The sequence below is a fragment of the Abramis brama genome, assembly GCF_963993115.1.
Source record: "Abramis brama genome assembly, chromosome: 2".
Lineage (NCBI taxonomy): Eukaryota > Metazoa > Chordata > Actinopteri > Cypriniformes > Leuciscidae > Abramis > Abramis brama.
Window position 1 is genome coordinate 451121 of NC_139964.1, and position 24937 is coordinate 476057.

General features: G+C 42.4%; 1 protein-coding gene and 1 long non-coding RNA gene across 6 annotated transcripts; one reads left to right on the forward strand and one right to left on the reverse strand.

Moving 5' to 3' along the window:
* Positions 1–1052: 1052 nt before the first annotated feature.
* Positions 1053–24603, forward strand: LOC311077464 (uncharacterized protein). 5 transcript variants are annotated; one of them, XM_084105986.1, is made up of 7 exons: positions 1053–1128; positions 16190–16217; positions 16314–16485; positions 20633–20820; positions 20892–20954; positions 21054–21201; positions 21286–24603. In XM_084105986.1, exon 7 carries the CDS (start codon positions 22534–22536, stop codon positions 24592–24594), a length of 2061 nt encoding a protein of 686 aa, XP_083962112.1. In that variant the 5' UTR covers positions 1053–1128; positions 16190–16217; positions 16314–16485; positions 20633–20820; positions 20892–20954; positions 21054–21201; positions 21286–22533; the 3' UTR covers positions 24595–24603. The 5 variants fall into 5 exon arrangements, with proteins under 5 accessions (XP_083962112.1, XP_083962111.1, XP_083962113.1 ...); XM_084105985.1 differs by having other exon boundaries at positions 1053–1137; positions 16190–16485; XM_084105987.1 differs by having other exon boundaries at positions 1063–1128; positions 16190–16485; positions 20713–20820.
* Positions 2482–4302, reverse strand: LOC311077524. Its single transcript, XR_014604911.1, has 2 exons — positions 3883–4302; positions 2482–3285 (listed from the first exon to the last, which is right to left on the reverse strand). It is a non-coding gene; the product is annotated as an uncharacterized lncRNA (long non-coding RNA).
* Positions 24604–24937: the final 334 nt, after the last annotated feature.

Genomic DNA, 24937 nt, shown 5'->3' on the forward strand with positions numbered 1-24937 from the left:
ACAGTCTTTCCCTTAAAACCGCAGCAACACACATTATTAATGATTCGACACTGAATGACCTTCATTCGAGCTACAATTGGACATTAAATATAATTACACATATGTGTTTATAAATGTTGCATACCGACTGCTGGTGTGTTAAATCGTAAGATAATTGACATTTTAAAACGTTTCCTACTTTGTTGTTGCACTTTTTGTCCTCCATAAAATTGAATATGTGAGAGTGTTTTGTATTAGTTGTTTATTTGCTCATTAATAAGGCTGCATTTTAATTCACCATAATCAGGTAGGCTACATATTTACGCAGCATTTTGAAAAAATATTATATATATATATACGGTTTTTCTTTTTACTTTTATTATGAGAGCCAGTAATAGCATCTGCAAACGGAACACTTTAATCAAATAATTAATTGCTTTCAATAGGGCTGGGACTCTTTTCACTTCTGGGGCTGTTTGATTAACAGATGAAACTCCATTGAATGCAATTGTAATACGGGGGGGGGGGGGGGGGGATAATGGATGGATGGATGGATGGAAGGATGCATTACAACCCCCCCATTATTTATACCATGATCACATGAAAAATATGCAGACCCAAACTTCAACCCCCCCAATGTTCAAACCAAATCTACGCCATTGACCCAATGTCTTCATATTTATTGTAATGGCTCTATTATTCCACAGGGTGGATCCATGCGTGTGAAGTTATGTGTAAATATCATTTTCCAGAAGTGCAATATCTGCTTATGGACATTTGAAAGCTTAATTTAAGAATTTAAATCTCAAAATGCCATTTGAGCAGAAAGTCTAATCCTCTGACTCTCTTGAATACACACTTTGGCATATGAAACCATATTGTGTTAAATATGATTTAATTCCTGTTCAGTTTTTAATCATCTTTAACCTCCTCAGACCCGGTGTCCACATACGTGGACATCACATTTTTGGCTGTGTGCAGCTTAATACTTAATTCTGTGTAAATGGAACATGTTTTTCACAAACATGGACACTTATACTGCCATCTGGTGGTGTCAGGAGAAAATTTTTTTTAACATAAATAATATCAAGATGGCGGAGAACAGAGGCGAAATGTCACGCAGCCACATCAGATCAAAACGCCCACAAGGTAAAAAATGTAATAACATTTCATCGTTGATTCTTGTTAAGTTATGCATAATAGTGTTGTATGATTAAAATGGCATGCACATTTGACAAACTTTTGAAACAGGAAAGATTTACTAGGCCGGTAAACTTTATGTCCACATATGTGGACATTGGGACTTAGCTTCGATGAAACTGTATAAGAATGTTAGCAAAAAAAATTAAAATTTGTAGTTGCACAACTTGCACTGAGCTTCGTGGCGCACACACACACACACACACCACTAGCGGCGCCAGGATTTTGATTGTAGGTGGGCCCCCAGAAAACTGGATGGGCCAGTTAAAATAAGCCAAAAAAAAAAAAAAAAAAACGGGTTCCCCTTCATCTCCGTTTCAGCGCTTTTCTGCGGCACTGAGGACAGCAGGGCCGCGGGAAGAGGAAGAGGTTTTATGTTGGGGGTGCTGTTTTTTTTTGTTTTTTTTTGGGGGGGGGGGGGGGGGGGGCGTCACCACTTTTGAATAAGAAACAATATCAAGACTATAAAACTCGTCTTATGGGACATTTGCACAAAAAGAATAAATAACTTACCGTAGCCTATTTTATAAGTCGCTCCGGAGTCGCATATCAGTCAAAAAATGCGTCACGAGGAAGAAAAAAAACAGGCTATGCCTAAGTCGCACTGGACTAAGTGGCATTTTTTTATAAATCTATTTCACACAAAAAAAAAAAAAGTTACAGACAGTTCTCCGCTACGGACGTGAGCGCTCTAAAGCGGCACTAAAATAATGTTTTAAAACTTTCACAGAGACCTCAAACTGAAAGCACAAATCCTGTCTTTAAATTTAATTTCGTTTTGTATTAATTGTATTTTAATTTTAATCGATGTTTCATCAACAAATTATCTGGATTTAATAAGTAGTAAATATAGGCTATTAGAAAATACCCAGCAAACATTTGGACGTTTAATGACCGTTGAAAAGACGTCCGTCCGAGACGTCCCGTCATGGTTGAAAAATAGTTCCAAAATGGAAGTTGAACCGACGTCATTTCTGGCCGTGAATTCCACGTCTCTTCTGGCCGTGAATTCCACGTCTCTTCTGCGCGTCCCTGGACGTCTAAATGCGTCGTCATATGTGTTTAAATGTGTTGCATAATTTAAGTGTATATATAAGCCTGCATATAAAATAATCACACACCTATTGTGTAACATCGTGAAAGACAATCAAGTCTTGAGGTTTAGCCTACACATCTTGACAAAGGTTCTAAAAAGGTCCAAAATTGGTCCAGTCAGACCTGAACGTCAATAAAACGTTTTAATCACGTGTACATCAAAAACAATAACACATTATTTGTGGACATAAGCAAAAAAGAAGCATGTTCTGATTAAGCACAACATTTTATTGATATTGAACAGCCAAAATTTCTCTTTATTTTTTTCAATGTTTAACATTTCGTGAGCTTAGAATTTTAAGGTTCTATCTCCACTTTTGGTTGAAATTGAGTTTTTGACAATCTGATCCATTAGGTGTTTATTAATGCCTGTGTGGTGTTATTTTTGTAAAAAAAAAAAAAAAAAAATTGTTAGTAGTTATTAATAAAATAAAAGGTTCCATCTCACAAAACATAAACCGAGTTTAAAAACTTTGATGCTCAATAAACTACAATAAACGGAGATAGAACCTTATAATTCTAAGCTCTCGATTTGTTAACCAAACTAAAATACCAATTGCAAAATACTGAATTATTATATAAAGATAGTTCACCCAAAAATGAAAATTATGTAATTTACTCACCAAATTCCAAACCTGTATGAGTTTCTTTCTTCTGCTGAACACAAAAGAAGATATTTTGAAGAATGTTTGTAACCAAGCAAATAGAGCATCCACTGACTACCATTGTTGGAGAAAAAAATATTATTAATGGGAAGCGACATCTGCTTGGTTACAAACATTCTTCTAAACATCTTTGTGTTTAGCATAGAAAGGTATACAGGTTTGAAACATGAGGTTGAGTAAATGATGACAATTTTCATTTTTGGGTGAACTATCCCTTAAACACATTGTTTGGCTCATTTTTTGTATCCACCACCCCCAGCTCTTCCTGGAGTGTGTTTCAGGTGTTCTGCCATTGCTGCATCAATTTCAGTGTCTGTAGCATGTGGGCTCCACCTCTTCACAGCATCTAAGGGAAGAGAATATATTTCTTTTTAAAATAAATGAAAATTAAAAATTTGAGGTAAATGACATGCACTTATTTTCAAAATATTTTTATGGTCTTCAGCTAAATTCAAAACAGCATTTGTCCCCTGCCTCTTCAATACCACTGTGGTGCCCTTGAGAAAGACCCTTAACTAGGTGTGTAACAGTGAGAAAGTGAACAGGACATTTCTGATAAAGACAGGTGGGCTGTGATGTCCCCTGAATAGACATGTTTAGCAATTCTAAAATTACAAAAATTTTAAAGCAGTTACTGAAAACATACATGTTCAAATCCAGCTAAACATTTCATTCTACTTCAGATAATTTACTTTCTGAAAGAAACTCTCAAAAGGCTACATTAATAATTTACAGTAATAACTTTGACTGTATCATTAAACATACTTTATGGTATACCGTCGTATAAGTTCAAAGCAACTTTTAGCCCACTAGCTAATTTTAGCCAAACTCAGTTAACGTTAGCCAATTTCAGTTGACAAGGTGGGCATCATTTCTTTCGGTTCATTCATGTCAAACAAGTAAAACTCTAGCACGTGAATCTAATAATACAAAATGTACGTACCCAACAGTAGATTTTTTATAATATGGGCCTCAATTCCTCCTCTCTTCGTGGTTGTTCAAACTTCAGTGTTCCGGAGTGAGTCTATGGGGAAAACGCGTTAACATCTCGTGAGATAATCTAACCTATCGCGGGATTTGGTAATGTCGGGAGATCTTTTGTTACATCTTGGCAGCACAGTTTTGGCAATTACATCCAACTCAGACATAAATGGTGACCAGATATATTTCTGTTTTACATGCATACATTCCATAAAAAAATCAAAAAAAAAAACACAACGTATCAGGTTGAAATAATGACTAAAATGCAGAGGCTTTGCATTCACTTAACCACACTGGGAACTGTGTGATTATAATTTATTTAAACAAGATAAAGTAAATATATTTACTTTGTATACAATTCGTGTATTTCATAAAGATAATTCCTGGGTTTTTTTTTCCTCTGTCTTGCTTGACTAGACGTGTACGTCAGTGGACGTGTATTCACAGCCTTGACGTGTAAATGACGTCAGTGGACGTCTTCACAACCTCTTAAAAACTACTTGGGCAATTAAATTAATTTTTGCAGTATTAACCATGCAAGGATTAAGCACAGCTTTTGCATATTTCACAAGGATTCCATGATGGAGGGTCATGATGGACTATAAATGCACGTGTAAAAGACGTCGCCAGGTGACGTCCTCTCACCCGATAAAGTTTTAATAAGTTGTGTGAATACGTCCACTGACGTGTAAAGGACGTCAGTGGACGTATTCACACAACTTATTAAAACTTTAATTTAATAAAAATTTTTATTAATTATTGCAGTATTAACCACGCAAGGATTAAGCACAGCTTTATCACAATTGATTTCATAGAGGGTCATGATGGACTATAAATGCACGTGTAAAAGACGTCGCCATGGTGACGTCCTCTCTCACCCGAAACACAACATGGTATATATTGAACTACACGTAGCTAAAAGTCAAAATAACAATTATACATGCAACCTCAGATAACTGTAGACATGCACACATGTATCTGAATGCATTTTTAGGAAATGTTCTGTGTTACATATTTTTATCGATTTATGCCGTCATACCGCGACTATTTTTGGCCAGGGACACGACGTTGCCGTCGGACCAATGTTTGCTGGGTAGATAATCAGGACACAGAGGCGCTGGCGAACCTGGAGCTCGTCTCATAAATGAACCGAAACTCAGCGTAGGCCTATAAGGTAGCCTATTGCCTCACAGACCTGAGACATAGATAGCTTGAAATGTCTACTTTTAAGCAGAACAACTCAAAACGAAAGAAAACAGACTGCGCTGCTTATGTAATTCGTATGAAATGAAATGTGCATTTCTCTCTGGCGCTGCGAAGATCGCGAGTCGTCAACTTCATCTGTCTAGCCGACACTGACATAAAAAATAACTGTTTTATTAGTTAACAATTAAAATGTCTCCTGCTATATTGAACATATTTGCCTGTTCCTTACAAAACACTGACAGTGGGGTTTTTGACTGTGTTTTTTTTTTTTTTTTTTTTTTTTTTTTTGAGCAGCTGCCGACAAATTCTTTCGACACACACACACACACACACACAATATTGGTAAACAGGATTTTTTAATTTTTTTTTATACAATTAAAATTTCATTTAATCTATTGTTTAATAAAATTATAAGCCTATTATTTTTAGTTTATTAACAGCAACAACAGCTGTAAAGATGAAGTTGACGATCGCCATCTCCGTAGTGAACGCGCCTATAGAGAGAAATGCACATCATTACATAAACCGAGAGTAGCCTATTTCTTTTCGTTTTAAATTGTTAAAAAGACATTTCAAGCTTTCTTAAGATATATTTCATGTCTGTGAGGCATATGCTGAGTTTCGTTAAGTTAGGATGAGATGCGCTCCTGTTTACCAGCAGTGCAAGTGACCGCGCGGGCGCCTCTATATGATTGTGTTGTCTGCTATATTTGGTATTTGGCAATTGGTTGATAAAAAAAAAAATATTAAAATTAAGATACAATTTATACAAAACGAAATTCACTTTAAAAAATCGTTTTCTGCAAAACAAAACTTAATTAAGTGGTCAAAATCATGTCTGACCCGCTCCATGTCTCTCGATATTGCGTACTCGTGTGTGCGGTTCACTTTTCATAATTAACATAGATGAAAAAATAACATTATTATATTTTAACAAATATGAAACTAAATGAGCTTATTTAATGGTAACAACACAGTAGGCCTACAGACTCTGTATTTGTACAAATTGCTGCACATTCATTTTATTCTGAAATTTGCACACATAAGTTGAAAGGCATTTGTTTGTGCATGCATGTAAAACATATCTGCAACATTTATCAAGTTCACTGATAATTATGCGTGCATTTATTAGTTATTATCTTAATGAATAATGTAACTAGGACAACGCATGTAAACTGCGTTGTTTGTTTAGAATGGAATTGATCGCAAATAGATCCGAATGAAGAAACGTACAAAACCATAGTAGAAAATGGGTGGGCCCGGACCTAAAATGGGTGGGCCCAGGCCCACCCGGGCCCAATGGTAGCGCCGCGGCTGACACACACTCTTGATCACTCGCGATCGCACACACAGACGATCTCTCTTGCCCATTCACGATCGCGTGCGCGAACACACACACACACACACACACGCACTCTCTTGATCACTCGCGATCGCACACACAGACACTCTCTCTTGCCCATTCACGATCGCGTGCGCGAACACACACACACACACACACACACACACACACACACACACACACACACACACACACACTCTCTCTCTCTCTTGATCACTCGCGATCGCACACACAAACACTCTCTCTTGCCCATTCACGATCGCGTGCGCGAACACACACACACACACACACACACACACACACACACACACACACACACACACACACACTCTCTCTCTCTTGATCACTCGCGATCGCACACACAAACACTCTCTCTTGCCCATTCACGATCGCGTGCGCGCGCACACACACAGACACTCTCTCTTGCCCATTCACGATCGCGTGCACACACACACACACACACACTCTTGATCACTTGCGATCGCACACACAGACATTCTCTCTTGCCCATTCACGATCGCGTGCGCGCACACACACACACACATTCTTGCTCACTGCGATCGAGCGTGCACACACACACAAATAAAAATAACATTCCTAGTTTGGAGAAGTTGAAGTTTTGGAGTGTTACAAAAAAGAAAGCAAATTTTCAATTTTTTTTGGATATGTTTTTTATTTGGATATACATTTTGTTTTTCCATATCAATGTTCAGAAGTGGTGATCAGTTGACAGCTCCGCCCCTCTCTTCACCGAGTGTCCAAGATATACAGCCAGAGGCCAGATGAAACGTCCACAAAGTCACAAAGTCGATCATCGACCTCCGGCCTAGGGTGTCCTGGTGCCACGTGCACTGATGGACACCCTTATGCTTGAACATGGTGTTCGTTATGGACAAACTGTGACTAGCCCGCTCGGGTTCAGATCAGGGGGGCCGTTCCTCCCAATCACGCCCCTCCAGGTGTCACTGTCACTGTCGCTGCCCACGTGGGCGTTGAAGTCCCCAAGTAGAACGATGGAGTCCCCAGTCAGAGCGCTTTCCAGCACCCCTCCCAGGGTCCAGGGATCAGGTCGTCGAAGCCCCCGCCTTCGACTGCCGCCCGATCCTCTAAGCACCGGCCCCTTACAGTCCCTCCTACGGGTGGTGAGCCCACGGGAGGGTGGTTCTTCGGGCCACGTCGCTTCTTCGGGCTGAGCCCCGCCGGACACCATGGGGGAGGCCTGGCCACCAGGCGCTCTCATACAAGCCCCAACCCCGGGCCTGGCTCCAGGGTGGGGCCCCGGATAAATTTTCCAACTCACCTGGGCTGAGCTGTGGGTCATGACCGAAAAGACAAGATCCCGGATACAAGCGGCCGAAATGAGCTTTCTCCGCAGGGTGGCTGGGCGATCCCTTAGAGATAGGGTGAGAAGCTCGGTCACTCGGGAGGAGCTCAGAGTAGAGCCGCTGCTCCTCCACATCGAGAGGGGTCAGCTGAGGTGGCTCGGGCATCTGTTCCGGATGCCTCCTGGACCCCTTCCTGGGGAGGTGTTCCGGGCACGTCCCACCGGGAGGAGACCCCGGGGAAGCCCTAGGACACGCTGGAGAGACTATGTCTCCCGGCTGGCCTGGGAACGCCTCGGTGTCCCCCCGGAAGAGCTGGAGGAAGTGTCTAGAGAGAGGGAAGTCTGGGCATCTCTGCTTAGACTGCTGCCCCCGCGACCCGGCCCCAGATAAGCGGAAGATGTATGTATGTATGTTCAGAAGTTATACAAGAGTAACAACGAAAAATGTTCAGGCACAGGCTGTAAATAAAAGAGATTTGCACTTTGTTACACAATGGTGAATTGATTTTTTTGTGTGAATTCAGACCCAGTGTCCACATATGTGGACATCATTTTTTTCAAAAAGTGCTTCATGTTCAAAGATAATATCTGGTTATTATATATATTGGTCCCTCCTAACCCCAAAAAGCTAGAAGAAATCTAAAATGCACGCCAAACCAAAGCTCGGGTCTGAGGAGGTTAATCACCTGGGATTCTTTAATATAACAAGTTTTGCTTTTTCCATATAAAATTAAACATTCCAGTTTTGATTTGTTTGATCAGTTATAAGGAGAACAATAAAGAGAAGACGATGGGTAAATTAGTTGAGATATTTCTTCTGCCCGATAGACAGATCTCTCATAAGGCAACGATTAAGAGATTTTTTTTAGACTATCCCTTCTCTGTTCTGTGTTGTATTTTAATCTTTTGAAAGTGTTAAACCAAAGTGTTGTGTACTTTCCATCTTTCATGAATACACAGAAAACTGTTCAGTTTCTTAACTTTAGGCCCGATGCTCTTGAAAAAACTGAAATAATGTTCAGGGAATTATTAAAACAAAAAAATATGACTGTGTCATCAGCAAATTGAGTGGTTATTCCCTTTAATTGAGGATGTTTAAGAATTAAGCAAGCTAGAATTGGCATGCATAATATAAAGAATTGGAGAAATGGTAAAACCCTGTCTGATTCCACACTGGGAGTCATTGATGTGTGGCATTTATAACTGGAGGAGTACTGACATGTTCAGTAAGTTCTGTTTAGCCTTCACACACATTAGCATGGATAAGCAGACCACAGAAACAGAATAAGGTGGACTGAAATCAAAGAAACAAGATACAATTCACACTATTAACACACATGGACGTCACACAGCACTCATTTTTATTTATTTTTTTATTTTTTATTATTATAACTTTTATTCAAAGATAGGACATACAGCAGGAAAACAACATCTTCTGTACATCAAAAGTCTATAGACAAGTCACAAATAAGCCATGAGGGTGTGATGTGGAGTGCCCGTGTGAGCCACTGGAGGACACTCTCTCCCTGCATTGTTTCACCATGGACTCATTATGTTTAACTATGTTTCAGTGGTGTTTGATTATGGGTTATTGAGTTCCTTATATAAGTCTGAGTGATCTCTGTGTCCGGTGCGAAGTCTTGTCACACTGTAAGCGTACATCTCTGAGCATTCTTCCATGTTTGTGTATTCCGTGTTTCTCTGGACTCTTGACCCTTGCCTGCTTCTTGGACTGTGTATGAACCTGTGCTGCCTGCCTCGACCAAAGCCTGTTATCACCACGAGTTACTGGATTGCCCCTTGTTTAACTGTATGCCGGAGTTTATGTCTGCTTGTGTTTGATGCTGAAATAAAGTGCTGCATATGGATCCGACCGCCTCTGACCGTACGTTACAGAAGACTTCGCCACTACAGGATCCAGCGGACTTTCAGCATCTATCCACCGTGGCCAAGACCCAAGTTTCCATGCTAGCCTCTCATCATTTACAGCTGACGAGACTAACATCTCTCCTCGAGGAACTTACAAGCTTTACGCAATCTGTGTCTTCGCAGAGCTCAAGCACAGCCACTAATCAAGTCCAAGCTCCCGCTGCACCTGTCCCACCGCAACCCAGTGTGAGTGCTGCATCTAATTATTCTAGTCTGTCATTTCCTGAAAGGTTTAATGGCTCACCTGTGGCGTGTGAAGGATTCCTTCAGCAGTGCAGCTTATATATGAATCATCAGCCCCAGTTTTACACCTCGGATGATGACCGCATTTCTTTAATTTGTTCACTGTTCACTGGAAAGGCTCTGGAGTGGGTAGGCGCGTTCTGGGAACCAGGTCGGATATCGTTCCCTTCTTATGACGTGTTTATCGCCCTATTCAGAGAGGCTTTTGAACTCCCCGCAGGAGAAGAGGATCCCGAGGAACTGCTCTTGTCCTTGCACCGGGGTGGTTCGTATGCGGCGGATTTCTCTCACTCATTCCGAACGCCGCTAAAGCCTCATCTCGCTAAATTGTTCGATCCTCCCTTGATGACCGTTAGAGGGGCGTTCAAGTATACAGTTTCTGTCAAACCCATTCATCGTGTCAGACCCCTCGAGTCCGTATTCCGCACTGGTCCTGTTGAATTTGCTAATCCAGAGACAGCGGAGGTTTTGCCGGTCGAATTGGAGTTTGAGCGCGTGCCAACCGACTTGAAAGAGTCGAGTGAACCGAATCCCGAGTCGAGTGAACCGAATCCCGAGTCGAGTGAACCGAATCCCGAGTCGAGTGAACCGAATCCCGAGTCAAGTGAACCGAATCCCGAGTCAAGTGAACCGAAGCCCGAGTCAAGTGAACCGAAGCCCGAGTCAAGTGAACCGAAGCCCGAGTCAAGTGAACCCAGTTTGGCTGAATCTATGGAGTCAGGTCCAGTTAAGCGAAACAAGTCTGTTCTCCTGGATCCAGAATTATCAGTTCCTACAGCTCGCCCTGCCGGCCCCGCCTCTGCGCCTCGCCCTGCCGGCCCCGCCTCTGCGCCTCGCCCTGCCGGCCCCGCCTCTGCGCCTCGCCCTGCCGGCCCCGCCTCTGCGCCTCGCCCTGCCGGCCCCGCCTCTGTGCCTCGCCTTGCCTGCACCCTTCAAGCTCCGGGAGGCTTCTCTTGAACCCGTTTACAGCCAGGAGGTTCTTCCCATGGATTTCCCCAAGTATTTTTTGGGGGGGGGCAGTAGGTATCCTGAGAGGGCCATGGAGGTGGCGCTGACATGGACCTTGTCTGTGCTATTTTCACTTGAGCCTCCTATGTCGCTAGTCCTGTTTGGTCCTGTGCTTCCCATGCCACTGGTTACGTCCAGTCCTGAGTCTGCTCCGTCCTTGTCTCCGCCTAAGTGTGCTTCGTCCTGGCACCTCTCCAAGTGTGCTCAACCCTGGTTTCCGGTCAAGTGTGTTCTACCCTGGTTGCCTACGACACGTGCTTCCCCATGGTCTCTTACCCTGCTCTGGTTTCCAGGCCCTAGGTCTCTCCATGGGTCTGGCCTCCTGCCTCTCCACGGGCCTGGCCCTCCATCCCAGCCCCCGTTGACCTCCCCCCAGAGTTTTTAGGAGCGTCTGGAAGCCGCTCCTTTGGGGGGGGGCTATGTGATGTGGAGTGCCCGTGTGAGCCACTTGAGGACACTCTCTCCCTGCATTGTTTCACCATGGACTCATTATGTTTAACTATGTTTCAGTGGTGTTTGATTATGGGTTATTGAGTTCCTTATATAAGTCTGAGTGATCTCTGTGTCCGGTGCGAAGTCTTGTCACACTGTAAGCGTACATCTCTGAGCATTCTTCCATGTTTGTGTATTCCGTGTTTCTCTGGACTCTTGACCCTTGCCTGCTTCTTGGACTGTGTATGAACCTGTGCTGCCTGCCTCGACCAAAGCCTGTTATCACCACGAGTTACTGGATTGCCCCTTGTTTAACTGTATGCCGGAGTTTATGTCTGCTTGTGTTTGATGCTGAAATAAAGTGCTGCATATGGATCCGACCGCCTCTGTCCGTACGTTACAGAGGGAGGACAAGGGGTTATCAAAAACAAAGTATAACGCAAACAAAGACAAAAATAAATAATAATAATAATTTTAAATAAATATCTTGTAAAGCTTACAGAGGTCATATTATTTAACAGCTTGTTTGTTTGTACACTCAGATATTGAGAGAACGTAGTGCGTAATGTTAGCAGCAAGCTCCAGAAAGTTTGGTTTCTTTTTTAAGAATTTTGACTTGTGCAAATCAAATTTGGTTAAAATAATAATCAAATTTACCACATAATACTCTGACCCTAAATTTTTATCATGTTGAGTGAAACCAAACAATACATTTTCCCACCGCAAAGCAAATTGGGGGTAAATATGGACAGGTTGGGTAAAACCTGTGAAGTGTTTTGAATGAGATCTCTTTGACTTTGTTGGTTAAAAAAAACTTGTGTGGCAAAAGCCAAACTTTTTCCCAACAAATCTCTCCAACATATGAGGACCAATAAGATACAGCAGCGGGTGCACTCCTTATATCCGGCTGAAAAGGTTGACGAACTGCCTTATTCTTATTTTCAGTTTGCAGCGTAAAACAGATATTTCCAACACATCCACCAGTGTAGGGCGATCAACAAGACCATTAACACCTTTAAAAGGTGAGGTGACAGCTGAAGGTATCGCATCAAAGACGATAGAGAAGTCCTTTGGTGAAATAGGGATGCCAAAGTAATGAATAAATTCAGAGTAGTTATAAAGTTGACCATGTTGGTTAAACAATTGATTTACAAGCAAAATATTATTATCATACCACTGTTGAAAGAAAATGGATTTGTTTTTTTGTACAAAATATATCTGGAATATTAGCAATTAACTCAACATCACAATCTTTTAGAGAAAGTAATTCACATTGTTTAAGGTTTGAACGGAGACCAGAGGCTTTACTGAAGACTTCTATGATGTCAATAGCAAGAGGAGCCTGGGAGCTCTTTTAAAAACAGTGTTGTGTCATCTGCCAACCGACTAATAATAGCCGTCCTCCCAGCAATGGAAATGCCCTGCAAATTGCTATTTATAATATGTTCACATAAAAGTTGGGCTGCAAGTAAAAAAAGATCCCTGTCGAATTCCACGTCTGATTTCAAATCTGGGTGAGGACCCATTTTTAAGCTTAATTGAGCCATTTGCATTACTATACAAGGTTTAGATTGCATCACAGAAGAAATCACCAAAGCCAAACATCTTGAGTGAATGGTAAAGAAAATTATGTTCGACAGTATCGAAAGCTTTGCAAAAGTCTAAGAAAAATATGAAGCTTTCATCTGAAATTAAATATGAATAGTCAATTAAATCTAAGACTAATCTAATGTTGTTGGAGATATGCCTCTTAGGCATAAAACCTGATTGTGTTACATCAATAATAGAATCTAATATTTTTTTTTAATTCTACTAGCAAAAATCAAGGCCAAAATTTTGTAATCGTTGTTCAGTAGGCTAATTGAACGCCAATTATCAATATAAAGTAAATCTTTGTGTAGGGAGTAAAGTAATCAAACCTTGGGTCATACATACTCCATGGTAAGGTTATGGCTATTATACTTTCATTAAATACCTGCAGTAAGAAGGGCGCCATCTGCTGGGAAAACAATTTATAAAACTCAGAAGACAGACCATAGCTGTGTCCCAATGTGAAGACTGCATCCTTCGAAGGCAGCGGACTTCAAACGATGCAGCCTATGCGTCCTCCGAACGACACACCATGTAGCCTTCGTAGGATTTCCTTATTGCGCAGCCAGGTGTTCCCGATCACCGCTCCTGGCGCCAAGCAACGGTGCGAGAGTATGCTGCCATCCTGATAAATCATTTGATATAATTGAGTAAACAGCTATGGAGCCAGAATTGGCTATTGTCATTTTTATGTTTTATATTTTACTGGAGGACATTTCAGGTCATGTAGCCTACTTTCGGCTTAGAATCTTCAGATAGCCGAAGATTCAAATGTTCATATCTTACCTTGATGCGATTTTGTAGGCTAGTGTATTCTTTTTATAAATGGACCTTGGTAAATATATTTACACAGGTTTTCAACCCTATTTGAATATAAAACCCAGTTGAATATAAAAAGTCCAGTGCGAATGTTACTCCCGCTCGTCATCGGCAGCTGTCAGTCACTGTTGCTAGGCGACAAGAACAGTCCTCCGTATAGGCTAGACCGGTCCGAGCGCTTCAGATGCGCCAAATGTGACAGAGCAGTAGTTAGCAACAATTTGCTAATATTGTGACAATAGGCCTACATTTTGTTACTTTAATTTTCAAAATAACCAGTGGTGATATGTAAGGAACTACATCGTTAATACTCGAAGTGATTTTCCCACACAGGACAGCAACACTACAAAATTATGTTATTTTACAATATGATGCATTTTACATTAAACTACACAAAAGTATATAGTTTAAATGTACCAACCTTGAAAATATTCAGAAGTAAAATGCAACATATGCAGTAATATAAAAGCAGAACCATCATAAAACACTGACAAGTTTTTTTTCCACCAGAATTCCTTTACTTTTACTCTTGATGCCTTGAGTACATTACAGTATGCAAGATAATTTTGCTTAACTAAGGTTTGAAATATATGACTACTAGTTTTCCCCCCAATGCAGTATTATTAAAAGTACTTTAGTGTAATAAAGTATCTCAATATTTATTCCATGAGTCAGCCCTGCAAACCTGCTGGTAGATGTGGATAGTGAAAATATGCAGTCAAACACTCTGGAGACCGTCCCAGACCAGCAGGAGGCCTTACCAGGGTCTCTTACCAGGGTCTCATATTGTGGAGCCCATCCCAGTCCAGCAGCACACCAGGGTCTCCCACTCAGCTGAATAAAAGTCTACATCATTTTTCTTATTTTATGTACTGTAAATTTAAATGTTTAAGTTGATTTTGAGATGTTTAAAGTATGTTGTAAATAGTTGGGGGAAAAAAGTTATAGAAGAATTTGTTTCATGAAGAAATTATGACTGTCATTACAAAAATAAACAATGTCCCGAGCAATGAATTCTCTTTTATTTACACATTTAAAGTTGCAGAATTTTTTTTCCTTTTAAAAAATATAAGTGAAAAAAAAAAAAAAAAAAAGGAGGAGCCCCTTGCTCCTCCTCTTCTTGGTCACACACTGCTGAACTCTGCCCTGGTGTGTCCTCAGGGATTGAGGCAATGAGGACAGGGGGGTTGGTGCAATGCCTCTGTCCCAACACCTCATCCATGAGGACAAACCAGGGCCAAGTTTCAGCAGTGGGTTCCCACTCACACCCTCTCCTGTCCCAGGACACTTGCAATCCTAAGGCAGAGCAAATTAACCATGGTTTGTTAACAACAACAGCACAATACATTTCAGCAAAGATGTGATCTCAACTTTCTTACTTTGTATTTTTAAAATCATATTCATATCCAGAAATCATATTCATGAATACTCAAATTTGGTTAAACCTTTGTAGACATAGCTTGCATGAAAGCACTACAAAAACACATAAAAGTGAAACCCTATTGCCTTATCTACTGCTTTTCCTATTGTTGTGGGCTTTATAGGGTGAGTGATATTTCTTATTTACATAAGTTAGACAGACTAGTGCAAATATTACAATAAAATTTAATTTATTTAGTTTATTTCTTTATTTTAAATTGCAGTTTAATAAATTGAGCTGTCTGCTCCTTGCTCCCTGAAACAATTATTAAAGCTGCTGTCGGCAACATTTTTTTGATCATATTCAGTGAAATCGACACTATAATCCGACAGAACAACATAAATAAAGTGGTTTTAGAAAAAAACCCGGGGGGTATTCCAGAAAGCTTGGTTAACTTACCATCTGGTAAATCATAACCTCTGGTAAATCATTTACCATCTGGTAAATCATAACCCCAAACTCGCATACCATGAGTATGTCGGTTCCAAAACACCTGAGAAGCGTTAGTTTAATCAACCTCCTACTGGTTACCCAGAGTTAATGCGCGCGCACGGCGAGTACATAAAGACATTTTCAATGGATCGCCGATTTCAGGAGTCACCATGGAAACCCAGGAAGAAAAAAAGCGAGCTACATACTTAGGTGAAACTGAGTTGGAGGTTTTTAATGCTTGCTTATGAAGACTATAAGCCCATTATAACAAAAAAATAAATAAAAATACTGCTGCATCAGCAAAAGAAGAGAGCTGGCTTGGCAAAAAATAACGGACAGAGTAAATGCACGAGTTTATAAAATTATAAATGGGCTATTTTCCCCTTTCATTGTGAGGCAAAAATTATTTGGGGCATGTAGTAAAAATAGACAAGTATTTACTTGTTGGCCTCCATACATTTCTTAATATTACAGTAGCAATGCACATAATTGGCTAGTAATATGTTGGCTTCTTGTTTTATCAGGTGTAATCCTTCTGGAGCCAGAAGAACTGTGAGCTAAGTCAAAATGAAACACAAAAACATTCTCCAGCAAGGTAATATTTTCTAAACTTGTTACTGACGCCATGTAATTTAGTTGTCTATGTAGCCAATAGAAAGAAGGCTGAGGCCCGTAAAACAGGTGGGGGGTCCACCTCCACCTTCCCTCACCCCAGCTGAGGAGCTGGCACTGTCCCTTAATAAAGGGCGACCTGTGGTCGATGGGATTCCAGGGGGCAATTCATCGGACTCAGCTACCAAGACAAGTGGCTTAGTAAAATGTAGGTGTACCATATTAATACTTATGATTTATTGATGTTTTCTACGGTGACCGGGAAAGGACATGTTCGGTTCACTTATTTTTGTCGTGGCCACAACATATAAACTCGTGGGAACGTGATATTAAGTCGTGGCCACGAGATCATTTTGTTGAGGTAACGACATCATTATGTCGTGGCCACGCGTTGAGGGAGCCACAGCGGCCAATACTGTAACCGTACCATAGACTGGGCTACAGCAGAGATGGAGATGACAGAAGAAATAACATTTTACTTTAAATTAGGAATGTCATATAAAGATATAATGCGGTCTTTGGCATTAAGACATGGGTACAAGTGAGAGACACATGAAGCGCATTCGTAGACTTTGTCGCACGCATATTTAGGGACCGTCTCAAAATTACATGCGACATTGGCGTAAACATTTCTAACTTCAATAGCATTTGAAGACAATGACTTACAGTCATAAAACCAACTGTACACTGTTCACCCAGGTCTCATGTATGATGCACACCTTTTAGATTTTTGATATTTATGACAAACTGCTAAATCATATGCAAATATTGTGGCCTATTTCACAACTGCCACATACCTGACACCTATATGAACAATGTACAGTTGGTTTTATGACTGTAAGTCATTGTCTTCAAATGCTATTGAGCTTTAAATGTGGCCATATTCTGTATATGATCCCATACAGTAGTGAAATACATAGCAATATTTGCATATGATTTAGCAGTTTATTGTCATAAATATCAAAAATATTAAAGGTGTGCATCATACATGAGACCTGGGTGAACAATGTATTGGTTTTATGACTGTAAGTCACTGTCTTCAAATGCTATTGAGCTTTAAAGGCCATGTTGCAGGTTAACCACCACTGTCGATGAATGGGTACATAAATCACTCAAGATATGTATATCATTTTGAAAATTTCCCAAAAATGGCCTTAAAGACCATTTTTTTACGTTTTTGGTATCAACGTTTTTTTTCCGCAAATCGGTGATGACGTCACGTTGGGGAGAAGTGGAGGAAAGCTAGCCTCAGCCTAGTATTATGGTGCGTTCAAAGTCATCGCGTATAGATCGTATTTACGAGTTGAACGCAATTAAACGCCACCACAATGTCGTAAATACTTAATAATTAAATGCATGGTCCGACTGGAGAATGAGTGGAGAGCATTTTTTACAGTCTATGGTGGAGAGTTGGTGAAGTGTCCTGGTGAGTTGCTATCATTTAGCAACGCAGCAATGAGCACTGGAGCTAGTCTACGAGCAGCAGTGCACAATAACGACACTTTTTTTTCTTTCTTTTTTTTTACTGTCATTGAATAGCACCGAGTGAAAAATCAGCGTTTTCTTTATATCTAGTGGCAGTGATCATGACGTTAGTTCAGATAAGTACCGGTAACCTTTGTCATAGTGTCGTAGTACTGGTAAACTTTGTCTTTGTCATCTAGAAATAGAAGGCATCATGCTAGCTATATGGGTGTTTCTAAGCGTTTATCTCTTCCTCCGGTGAAAATGTTGTTGCAAACGTAGCCGCCGCGTGTCTGTCGCTGTGTTTGGCAGGTGCTTGTGTGGGCGCCGGCGGTGCCGTCCCATGGGAACTGCGTTGGAAAGCTTGTGCTGTAGGGAATGCGTTTTAGTCGCTGGACCCCGCGACCAGATGGGACGTGCCTCACTCAGCATCCAGAGTTTTTACCTTTACACAAGCACAAACACAGTAGTTCACCATTGTCAATCTACCTATATATTTCTATATTTTTATCTATCTAGCTGCTAGCTATCTATGCTAACGTTATGCTATCTGGCTGTCTGCCTATCTCTCTCTATACTAGCCTATCTATCTATATCTATCTATCCATTTATCTGTCTGTTTATCTATATCTATGTATTTATCTATAATCTGCGCTAACGTTATCTGAATACTCTCGTCTGCTACTCGTCTCTCTAGTCACTCTCAATGCGGGCCGCGGGCTTTGGTAAATTCTCTCCCCAACGTGACGTAATGCAATGCATTGCGGGGGAAAGGAGAATCGTTGCAAACCGCTACTTTTTCGTATTATATTCCGCTTTGTGATGCCCAACAACATAAAATACAATGGATAACAGTTTAAATGTTTATTACCAACAAGTAAATTGCACAAATTCGATGAAAAAAAAACCTGCAACACGGCCTTTAAATATTGTCATATTCTGTGTATGATCCCATACAGTAGTGAAATACATAGCAATATTTGCATATGATTTAGCAGTTTATTGTCATAAATATCAAAAATCTAAGGCCCCGTTTACACTGCCAGTGAAATGTGACCCAATTCCGATTTTTTGCTCACATGTGACACAGATCGGATGTGTTCTATGACAGTGTAAACAGGAAAAAAACGCATGCATTCGGATATTTCCAGATCGGTTTCAGGCCTCATTCATATGTGGAAATAAATCGGATATGTGCCAATGCGACTATCATGTAAACAGGCAGATCGGATTTTCTGAGGCATTAGGCAACGTCTCCGCGGTTTAATGACGAGAGAAACCCCGACACGCGTCTGCAAAGGGACGTATGGCCTGACGAAACGTTGTCGTCGTAGGAGAGGAATGCGGAGAGGGGCACGGGAAGTGTTTTCACATGATTGTAAATTTAACGAAATTTTTTGTTCATTTACATTTATTCATTTTAAGCAATTAGTAATTTATTTGTAATAAACACTTTAAGTGGGCTATTTAAATTTAAAAAGTGCTAGGCCTATTTACATGTTCAGTTATATTTTTAAAACATACGCGCAGATTGTGATGTAATATTGTGTGTGCATAGAAAGAATTTGTCCGCAGCCGCTCAAAAAAGAAAAAGAAAATTGTCCATATAGCTGCTCTACTCCTGAGCGCAACTCCACTGTCAGTGTTGTGTAAGTACAGGCTCTAGGCAGTTTTTTTGTGTTAATTTCTATTTCTTGTCGCTGTGCAGGCTCTTTATTGTATAACAGTGAACAGCCCTTAATTTATGTGCCGTAGATCGTTCCGTTGCATTACGAATGAAAGCAGTATCAATAATGTCAAATATGTGATGTGCAGTCAAGCTCGGGTGTGTATGTTGTTTTAACGAGTGTTCTCACCGATACGCTTGTGATTCGTGGAGTTTTAACGAATTTTATAGACATTGTTTCTTATTCAAAAGTGGTGTTTGGCAACTTTGCATATCGCAGAGCATGAAACATATTTTGTGTTCGTCCATTTGTGCAAGAGAATTTAACCCTTTAAGCATGCGCGATGTTTCAGATAGTAGCCTATGGCAAGTGTAAACACATGAATCGGATATGGGTCACAATTTAAAGAACGTGTAAACAGACAGTCAAAAAAATCGGATATAGGCAACAAATCAGAATTGGGCATCAAGACCTGCAGTGTAAACGAGGCCTAAAAGGTGTGCATCATACATGAGACCTGGGTGAACAGTGTACAGTTGGTTTTATGACTGTAAGTCATTGTCTTCAAATGCTATTGAAGTTAGAAACGTTTATGCCAATGTCGCATGTAATTTTGAGACGGTCCCTAAATATGCGTGCGACAAAAAAAGTCTAAGAATGCGCTTATCTTTATAACGTACCCATGTCTTAATGCCAAAGACCACATTATATCTTTATATGACATTCCTAATTTAAAGTAAAATGTTATTTCTTCTGTCATCTCCATCTCTGCTGTAGCCCAGTCTATGGTACGGTTACAGTATTGGCCGCTGTGGCTCCCTCAACGCGTGGCCACGACATAATGATGTCGTTACCTCAACAAAATGATCTCGTGGCCACGACTTAATATCACGTTCCCACGAGTTTATATGTTGTGGCCACGACAAAAATAAGTGAACCGAACATGTCCCCTCCCGGTCACCGTAGTTTTCACTGTTTTTGTCAGTGTTTTAATGAAGAAAATCATCAACATTGTCACCATTTTATTTTGAATGCATTTTACAGTCATTGATTCACTTGTGCAGTAAGCATGCTGCTTTGACTGCATATGCTGTATACTGTATAATCTTATTACTAGTACTCTTAGATGTTCCTAATGTACTTCTTTATTAGTTGTATTTGTTTAAGAATATACATTGAGTATTGAATATGCATGATTATCTTATTGGTTTAATTATCTTGCAGTTGCTGATGGCCACATTGTATTATTGGATCCTCCTGCAACACCACACTCTGTCACAGTTGTAAGTGATTATTGTCTTTAGGTTTCTGTTTGCTAGACCAAGCATCCTTCCTTATTTTCACTGGAGGCTGACGATGAAGAGACCACTTCTGCTGTGACAGAAACAGAAAATGTGGGGAGGCCCATGGAGGTATGATGCATAGAATGAATTCCCCCTTTTTTGCATAAGAGAATAAATAAATCGTCATTGTCATTTTACAGAATATGGCAGGAGATTTGAATACAGATGAGGGTCCATCTACCTCCACACAGAATCTTAGCAGTGTAAGAAATGTTCTGCAGTTCTCCTTCCTCATTTAAATATTTGGTCTGTGTTTGTATTACAGACTTTATCAGTCATGTTTAATTATTCTGTCTTTCTAGTTGCCTGCCAAAGAGCTGTGTAAGGTCCACCTTCAAAAGCAAATCAGAAAAAGTGACATGGAGATGGACCTTATACAGCTTCAAATGGAGGAGAAAAGGCTTAACCTAAAAAAAGGCCAGACTTGAATTGCTGGAGCACCAGCTTAAGGTGGGAAACAGTATGTGAACAGTAATCTGTCACTGGTTGATGAATGAAATCTAAAGCAATAAATACAAATGTCTTTTGTTACAGGAAATAAAGAAACAATGAACAACACTTGACTGTTAACTGGTTTTAATTAAAGTGATTTTGGCAAATCATGTCTCGTACCACCCTGCCATCTCTTTGGTCTACTGGGTTCACTGGGGGTTCCTCTTGGCCATCTTCAAGAGAGGGGGGGCCCTCTCACCTCTCAGTGTGGCAATGTTGTGAAGAACAACACAAGCAGCTGTGATGTCACATGACCTTTCTGGGTTGACCCTAAGCCCACGCAGGCACTGAAACCTTGCCTTCAGGATGCCTATGGTCCATGTTCTGCTGTGGGCCAGGTTGAATTGTGCCTGTGGTCCAGGCTCAGGTTCAGGGTAGGGTGTCATCATATAGGGCAGACGGGGGTACCCTCTGTCCCCCAGCAAGTAACCACTGAACTGTCATATAAAGGTAGTTAAAGTGTATAATTGCATAAAAAAAAAAACCACTGTGTAAGGCAAAACATACCCTGTTGAAATTTGTGGCACAATGATGACTCCCTAAACATTCTGGCATCATGTACAGACCCTGGCCATTTGGCTTCAACATTAGTGATGAGGTGGGTTGCATCACATATTACCTAGTTAGTGGGGACCAGTAATGAGGGTGATTTAATGTTTTAAACACCCAAACATTTAGCACCCAAAAAAATCTATTGTCACCTGCACATTGATGCTAAGGAGCTTTAATGGGAATGTGGGTTCCAGCAATGCACCCAATCCCATTTGGGAACCCTGAATTTGAAAGTTATATAATTAGAAACTTTTAAAATTATTGTGACTGTCACTGTATACAGTATGAATAGATTAAGTATAGTGCTATTTAACTAAAATTGTCACATGCCTGTCCTGTCTTGTCATGCACATGGGTGTTTTATTGTTTTGAGCCATGTGCTCGTGTCTGTCGTTTAGCCCCTCCCATCTTGTTATCCAGTTATTGGTTAATTTGCCCCACCTGTTGTGTTTGTTACCCTCCTTTGTTTGTTCCCCTATTTAGCCTCCTTGTGTTTGTAGTCTTGTGCTGGTTCGTTGTCTTGTAATGTTCTCCTGTTCTCCCGTGACCTGTTTGGTATGTTCCTTTTTGAAGTTGTTGTTTTGTATTTAGTTATGTTTTCCCCTTTGTGGGTTTTGTTTTGTTTTCTCTTTTGTAAATAAACATTATTTTCCTTTTGAAATTGAGTCCTCCCTGAGTTTCTTTAGTCTCTACGTGACAGAACGAACCAGCCATTTCGAGGACTCAGCAAAAAGAAGTATGTTTAGATCCAGCAGTACGGGTTTCCGAATCTGTTCCCCTACCACCAATGAAGAGAGGAGGGGACGACTCAGTAATCTAACATCATTACGCCAACAGGGACAGTCGGTGGGTGGACTAGCTAAATTTTTTTGGACTCTATCAAGAGGTATGGGATACAATGAGGCATCATTAAAAGAAATTTTTAATTCCTGTCTTGATGACCCATTGCCGGGGTGGGAAATGAAGGGTCTGGAAATCCTGGACTTTTGGGGTTTTTCCAGATACCTTGAGCATCGGAGTCAGTGGGATACAGCAGTCACGTCTGCGTCTCCTGAGAAGATTACCAACACACCTGAGCTGGTGAGTGGAACTTCCCCTAAGGCGGTGGGCTCGGTGCTACCGCCTTGCCATCGTAGGCGGAGAAGGAGGAAGGTCACGTCTGCCCAGCCAGAGACTGTTCACGTCACGTCTGCCCAGCCAGAGACTGTTCCTGAGCCTATGTCTTCGGACAAGATGGTCGTCGCTGCCGCCAAGCCTGTTCAAGTCACATCTGCCGAGCCTGGGTCTTCGGACAAGATGGCCGCCGCCGAGCCTGTTCACGTCACGCCTGCCGAGCCTGGGTCTTTGGACAAGATGGCCGCCGCCGAGCCTGTTCACGTCACGCCTGCCGAGCCTGTGTCCCCTGACAAGATGGCCGCCGTCGAGCCTGTGTCTGAGCCGGTGGTGTCTGTTCCTGAGCCTGAGCCCTCAGTGACCGCGACACTGGCCATTATGGCCACAGCCATGTGGTGTGTGTGGGCTACGCACACACTGGAGCCGGTGATGTCTGTTCCTGAGCCGGTGGTGTCTGTTCCTGGGCCGGTGGTGTCTGTTCCTGAGCCGGTGATGTCTGTTCCTGTTCCTGAGCCGGAGCCAGTGTCTGTTCCTGAGCCGGAGCCAGTGTCTGTTCCTGTTCCGGAGCCAGTGTCTGTTCCTGAGCCGGTGATGTCTGTTCCTGTTCCTGAGCCGGAGCCAGTGTCTGTTCCTGAGCCGGAGCCTGTGTCTGTTCCTGAGCCGGAGCCAGTGTCTGTTCCTGAGCCGGAGCCAGTGTCTGTTCCTGAGCCGGAGCCAGTGTCTGTTCCTGAGCCGGAGCCAGTGTCTGTGTCTGTTCCAGTTCCTGAGCCGGAGCCTGTGTCTGTGTCTGTTCCAGTGCCCGAGCCGGTGGTGCCAGTTCCAGTGCCCGAGCCGGTGGTGCCAGTTCCAGTGCCCGAGCCGGTGGTGCCAGTTCCAGTGCCCGAGCCGTTGGTGCCAGTTCCAGTGCCGGTGGTGCCAGTTCCAGTGCCCGAGCCGTTGGTGCCAGTTCCAGTGCCCGAGCCGGTGGTTCCAGTGCCCGAGCCGGTGGTGCCAGGTCCAGTGCCCGAGCCGGTGGTGTCAGTTCCAGTGCCCGTGCCGGTGGTGTCAGTTCCAGTGCCCGTGCCAGTTCCAGTGCCCGAGCCGGTGGTGCCAGTTCCAGTGCCAATTCCATTGCCTGAGTTGGTGGTGCCAGTTCCAGGGCCAGTTCCAGTGCCCGAGCCGTTGGTGCCAGTTCCAGTGCTCGAGCCGGTGGTGCCAGTTCCAGTGCCCGAGCCAGTGGTTCCAGTGCCCGAGCCGGTGGTGCCAGTTCTAGTGCCAGTTCCAGTGCCTGAGCCGTTGGTGCCAGTTCCAGTTCCTGAACCCTGGCCGCCCGAGGGAAAGTCTCCGCCCTGGCCGCCCGAGGGAAAGTCTCCGCCCTGGCCGCCCGAGGGAAAGTCTCCGCCCTGGCCGCCCGAGGGAAAGTCTCCGCCCTGGCCGCCCGAGGGAAAGTCTCCGCCCTGGCCGCCCGAGGGAAAGTCTCCGCCCTGGCCGCCCGATGGACGGTCCGTTCCTCCCTGGCCGCCCGATGGACGGTCCGTCCCTCCCTGGCCGCCCGATGGACGGTCTGTTCCTCCCTGGCCGCCCGATGGACGGTCCGTCCCTCCCTGGCCGCCCGATGGACGGTCCGTCCCTCCCGTCCCGCCCTGGTCCGTCCCGCCCTGGTCCGTCCCTCCCGTCCTAGTGGAGCGTCTGGTAGCCGCTCCTTAAGGAGGGGGTTATGTCACATGCCTGTCCTGTCTTGTCATGCACATGGGTGTTTTATTGTTTTGAGCCATGTGCTCGTGTCTGTCGTTTAGCCCCTCCCATCTTGTTATCCAGTTATTGGTTAATTTGCCCCACCTGTTGTGTTTGTTACCCTCCTTTGTTTGTTCCCCTATTTAGCCTCCTTGTGTTTGTAGTCTTGTGCTGGTTCGTTGTCTTGTAATGTTCTCCTGTTCTCCCGTGACCTGTTTGGTATGTTCCTTTTTGAAGTTGTTGTTTTGTATTTAGTTATGTTTTCCCCTTTGTGGGTTTTGTTTTGTTTTCTCTTTTGTAAATAAACATTATTTTC

Coding starts and splice junctions, on each gene's coding strand:
- LOC311077464 (XM_084105985.1), top strand. CDS start 22,534: ATGTTTAGATCCAGCAGTACGGGTTTCCGAATCTGTTCCCCTACCACC.